This window comes from Nerophis ophidion, linkage group LG07, assembly GCF_033978795.1.
Source record: "Nerophis ophidion isolate RoL-2023_Sa linkage group LG07, RoL_Noph_v1.0, whole genome shotgun sequence".
Lineage (NCBI taxonomy): Eukaryota > Metazoa > Chordata > Actinopteri > Syngnathiformes > Syngnathidae > Nerophis > Nerophis ophidion.
Window position 1 is genome coordinate 38492659 of NC_084617.1, and position 6223 is coordinate 38498881.

The 6223-nt window shown below is 39.2% G+C and overlaps 1 protein-coding gene across 1 annotated transcript in view; it reads right to left on the bottom strand.

Annotated features, from left to right (window-relative positions):
- Window positions 1-5393, bottom strand: part of tars1 (threonyl-tRNA synthetase 1) — a 39865-nt gene extending 34472 nt beyond the window's left edge. The window contains exons 1-2 of the mRNA XM_061906129.1: window positions 5222-5393; window positions 4175-4240 (exon numbers count right to left, since the gene is read on the bottom strand). Coding sequence (XP_061762113.1) covers window positions 4175-4240; window positions 5222-5281 — 126 coding nt within the window. The 5' untranslated portion in view covers window positions 5282-5393. The remainder of the gene's footprint in view (window positions 1-4174; window positions 4241-5221) is intronic.
- Between the last annotated feature and the right edge of the window lie 830 nt (window positions 5394-6223).

A 6223-nucleotide genomic window follows, 5' to 3' on the forward strand; every position in this document is an offset into this window, starting at 1 on the left:
ATAAAAAAAGTAGGCGATTAATTTAGTCATCGATTCGTTGCATGTATGCAATGCGCAGAGGTTTCTTTTTTTTTTTCTCTCCACTAAACCTTTATTTATAAACTACAACATTTACAAACAGCTGAAAAACAATAATCAAAATAAGTACAAAAACAGTACAAAACAGCGCCAGGGCGGCGCTGAGCCCACATCTCATGAGGTAGCAGTGAGCCAGCCAATGATGTGTCATTTGCAGCTCACGTGACTACGCCGTCTCCTTTGTGGAAACGTTTGAAAAATGGCAGAGGGAAACAGTACCGATAGTTTAGCGGAGAAACATCTCGAGGTTATAAAACTACGACTTAAGTCGTCAAAAGTGTCGGAACACTTTACTTTAAAGACTTCAAAGACGAGATTTCCTGCAAATCGAGCAGCATGGGCCTCGCGTACGTGGCACGAAGGACATTGCTTTGGCAGCACCTGAAGAGGAGCCATGGATGAAGAGAACTCACGATACGCAACTTTTTTAAGTCCATCCGAGTACATTGATCCGTTGTGTCCGTCTTTGTGTGTTTTAATCTTTTCTAACGAGGAGATTTTTTTTTAAGGCAATAAAGGGACAGAAATATCTCAGGTAAGTTTCATAATGGATCAATGTAGTCGGACCCGATAAAGCTATATAATATATGAGTGACGCTTTAGTAAAATAAACGTTATGAAGGTGCTGGAATATTTAATGCTATTATTCACAGGCAGCCTAAAATGAATCCTTTTATTTTCACCACAGAAACGTGTACAATATCTGACCCAGTTCCGATGTGATGAGTTACATTTCTGTGTTATTATTGTTGTATGCTGCATCCCAAATGTCCATTTATTTCATTTAGCTTGTTTTTAATGTGGTGGTGCAATTAGATAGATAGATAGATAGATAGATAGATAGATAGATAGATAGATAGATAGATAGATAGATAGATAGATGGATAGTACTTTTATTGATTCCCTCAGGGAGTTTCCTCAGGAACATTTAAATTCCAGCAGCAGTGTACAGAATTGACATCGAATTTAAAGAGTAAACAACAGGGGTTTAAATGGGGAAAAAAAAAAAAGAAAGTATTACAATAAGAATAAAAATACAAAAGCAACATAAGAATAAAAATATAACAGTAAAAATAACAATATAACAAGAAAAACTAGGCAGCAGTGACCATGATATGAAAAAACGTGCCTTTTTCATCAGAAATTATTAAATAAATCAACTAAGTATGTATTGAGTTACATGTAAATGTTGCTACTATGTACGTTCATGATATGGTTTCTCTCATTTCAGAAAGAAACAAGCCAGCATTAGCGACTTCGTACATAGGAAGGTGTGCACACCAAAGCAAGCGGCTGCATTGACTGATGCTATCCTGAATATGTTGCTAACTGACATGAGGCGACTATCAATGGTGAAGGATGACGGTTTTAGAAAAATGATTTACGTCCTCAACCCTGGTTACACTCTTCCCTCGAGGACCCGTTTTACAAAACTGATGGAGAGGAACTATGAGCAGACATTTCAAGCTGTGTAAAGCCACCCAGAGCAAAATTGTTCTGACCACTGATGTGTGGACAAGTGTAGCCACGGAAGCCTACCTTGGCAATACATGCCACTACATTGGAGATGAATGGAACATGAAGTCAATCTGCCTTACGACCATGCCACTAGAGGAAAGACATTCAGCATCCAACCTTGCAGAATGGTTGGAATAGGTAATAGGCAGGTTTGAAATTCGCCTAAGCAAAATTATTGCTATTGTGCATGACAAGGCTTCACGGCGGCAGAGGGGTTAGTGCGTCTGCCTCACAATACGAAGGTCCTGCAGTCCTGGGTTCAAATCCAGGCTCGGGATCTTTCTGTGTGGAGTTTGCATGTTCTCCCCGTGAATGCGTGGGTTCCCTCCGGGTACTCCGGCTTCCTCCCACTTCCAAAGACATGCACCTGGAGATAGGTTGATTGGCAACACTAAATTGGCCTTAGTGTGTGAATGTGAGTGTGAATGTTGTCTGTTTGTCTGTGTTGGCCCTGTGATGAGGTGGCGACTTGTCCAGGGTGTACACCGCCTTCCGCCCGATTGTAGCTGAGATAGGCGCCAGCGCCCCCCGCGACCCCAAAAGGGAATAAGCGGTAGAAAATGGATGGATGGATGTGCATGACAATTGTGCACTTTATAAAAAAAATACATTTTTCTAACACTTGCCTTGTGATTGTTATGTTTGGCAAGTTGAAAAAACATGGTGCTAGTATGCATTTTTTTTAAATAAAGTATTGGAAAGGATAGAAATGTAGTTTGTCTTTTTTATCCGATTATTAATCAATTAATCGAAGTAATAATCAACAGATTAATCGATTATCAAATTGTTAGTTGCAGCCCTACTCTGAATACTCACTGCTGATTTGCTGTTACCGCTCTAATTACGCATTGCTGATTGGCTGTTACATGCGCTCTGAATACGCACTGCTGATTGGCTGTTACATGCGCTCTGAATATGCACTGCTGATTGGCTGTTACATGAGCTCTGAATATGCACTGCTGATGGGCTGTTACCGCTCTGCGTGTAACCAATCAGATGTTTGTGTGGGTGGTACAATGCTGGGTACTGACAGAGGCAGAGGCAGCACGAGACGTAACTGCTTGTTAAGACTTTAGTTTGGCAACAAATGATAATATAAATACATTAATAAAGTCAAATACAAATAAGGCAACAAAAGAAGTATCTGAGAAGTAAATCTGAACAGCTGATATGGGCATCTGCATCAACTAATATTTTGCCTGAGAAGCTGGACAGGACAACATTTTTTTTTTGTTTGTTTTTTTTTTTTTAAGACTTTGGTTTAGGCGGTGGCTCTTTGTTGTTAAGGCGGCCGCCTTAACAACAAAACGCAGCGGGAAATCACATGTAACACACATGTAACAAAATATAAAGCCATAGGTTCACACAAGTTCCAGAAATATTCCAAATTTGGAGCACAGCATCATAGTTTTCACATCTTTTTGGTTGTTAGAGGTAAAGAGCGTTTTAAAATAGGGTTCTAATTATTTTATAAAGGCACCAAAAACAGGTCGGGTATTAAGGAATTTACATTTATGAAGACAAACTTGGCCAATAGTATAATGAAGTTGCAAAGGTAAAATTCATTTTCTAAGTTTTATTCATACAGTGTAAATAAATCCAAATTGCACATCTTTAAAACAAAGTACAAATTTGTCATGAATATTGTCAAGGGTGTAACGACAGATGCTTTGCCATAGTGGTGTCATCTATATTGTTATCGCAAGAGGCTGCAATATACACTATATTGCCAAAAGTATTTGGCCACCTGCCTTGAAGTGCCATCCCATGGAATTGTCCAAAATGTTTTGGTATCCTGGAGCATTCAAAGTTCCTTTCACTGGAACTAAGGGGCCACGCCCAACTCCTGAAAAACAACCCTAGACCACAATCCCTCCTCTACCAAATTTACACTCGCCACAATGCAATCCGAAATGTAGCATTCTCCTGCCAACCTCCAAACCCAGACTCGTCCATCAGATTGCGAGATGGAAAAGTGGGACTCATCAGTCCAGAGAACACGTCTCCACTGCTCTAGAGTCCAGTGGCAACGTGCTTTACACCAGTGCATCTGACGCTTTGCATTGGACTTGGTGATGTATGCCTTAGGTAAAGCTGCTCGGCCATAGACACCTATTCCATGAAGCTCTCTACGTACTGTATGTGGGCTAATTGGAAGGTTACATGAAATTAAGAGCTCTGTAGCAACTGACTGTGCAGAAAGTCTTTGCACTATATGCTTCAGCATCCACTGACCCCTCTCTGTCAGTCTACATGGCCTACCACTCGGTGGCTGCATTGCTGTTGTTCCCAAACTCTTCACTTTTCTTATAATAAAGTTGACTTTGGAATATTTAGGAGCGAGGACATTTCACGACTGGATTTGTTGCATAGGTCCTTTCACTGACAACCGCCCATTCTTTCACGAATGTTTGTAGAAACAGTCTCCATGCCTAAGTGCTTGATTTTATACACCGGGCCAAGTGATTAGGGCACTTGACTCTCATCATTTGGATGGGTGGCCAAATACTTAAGGTAATCTAGTGTATATCGGAATAAAGATGTAAGACCATATCCCCCATCCCTAATTCACACTCACCTCAGCTCGTCCTCCAGCATCTCCGGCAGCAGTTTTGACCTTCTTCCCTCCACTTGATGCTCCCTCCTGTCCAACAAGTATGATCATGCAGTGATATCAATTTCAATTTGAATGTGTATTAAGTCATTTATGCCTCATCATAACTTGAGTCTGTGACTAACAATACACAGGTCAACCGACAACCCGGGCGATAGGTCAGCCGACAACCCGGGCGATAGGTCAACAGACAACCCGGGCGATAGGTCAACCGACAACCCGGGCGATAGGTCAACCGACAACCCGGGCGATAGGTCAACCGACATCGCGGGCGATAGTTCAACCGACATCGCGGGCGATAGTTCAACCGACAACCCGGGCGATAGGTCAACCGACATCGCGGGCGATAGGTCAACCGACATCGCGGGCGATAGGTCAACAGACAACCCGGGCGATAGGTCAACAGACAACCCGGGCGATAGGTCAACAAACAACCCGGACGATAGGTCAACAAACAATCCGGACGATAGGTCAACAAACAACCCGGATGATAGGTTAACAAACAACCCGGACGATAGGTCAACAAACAACCCGGATGATAGGCCAACATGTATGATTTTATTGGGGCTCGCTAATTATTGAAAGTATTAAAAAGCTTTGGGAGTAATTTTTCGTAAATAGTCCATCGCCGATGTGAAAAGTGTCAATATTAACGTTCTTTTACGTGTCCTAAACTACCTAGACGTGTGTCAGTGCACACAAAAAAGAAAGAAGTACTATACGTGGTGTTTTCACAATAGTTTTGTAGGTCTTCGAAATAACGTTTTAATTCAGCATTTTAGGGCGAATTAGACTGAAAGCTCAAAAAAGAAAGCTATTTAGCCATTTTAATGTCATTCCTGTCCACAAAATTTGTGTAAACATATTTTAACACCTGAAAGCGTTAAGAAAAAGTTAGCACCTCATCGCTATAGCGTGAGTGTGAAGGCTAGGCTCGGCTAGGCTAGGTTAGGCTACACATGCTAACCGGCTAAAATTAATTCTTGTCGCCACAAATGAAGAAAGTTTTACCTTCTGACTTCCGTTCAAGTTCAGTTCACTCATCTTCTCCACGACGGTCTGCTGAGCCATAGCAAGTGAAAAGCTGGTTCACATGAAACTACTTTTCCCGGTCAGGTTATTACTCGCAAGCAGGAACTGTCACGATGACCGGTGACGACTGATTACGTCACCCGGAGATGGGGATTCTGATGCAACATTGCCGTGGTACCCATGGCGCAGTTCTGTTTTATTTTATGCTCTTTTTGTACTATTTTGTACAGTTTTTCTACATATTTTGATTATCGTTTCTCGTCTGTTTGCTTGTAAATGTTGAAATATATAAATAAAAGTAAAAAAAAATAATGATAAAAAAAAACATTGCCGTGGTGTTGTGTTAATAGCGGTGTAATAAAACTAGTAGTTGCATTAATAAGTTTTGTATGGAAGCCCGTTTCGGCCCTTAAAAAAATAACCCAATCGTAAATCATAATTAGGAGATTGTCAATGGAAGAGTGCAATGGTCACCCACATTTTAGAATTTTAGAGCCCAAGATCCCTGGTATACATGTATATATATATATATATATATATATATATATATATATATATATATATATATATATATATATATATATATATATATATATATATATATATATATATATATATATATATGTATGTATATATGTGTGTGTGTGTATATATATATATATATATATATATATATATATATATATATATATATATACACATATATGTATATATATATACACATATATGTATATATATATATATATATATATATATATATATATATATATATATATATATACACACACATATATACATATATATATATATATATATATATATATATATATATATATATATATATATATATATATATATATATATATCAGTGACGTGCGGTGAGGTTTATAGCTGGTGAAGCACTGACGTAATCAGAATCAGATTTACAAATATACAGTAAGCGCTCTGCGCAGAATATTTGCCATTTGATTGGCAGCAGTT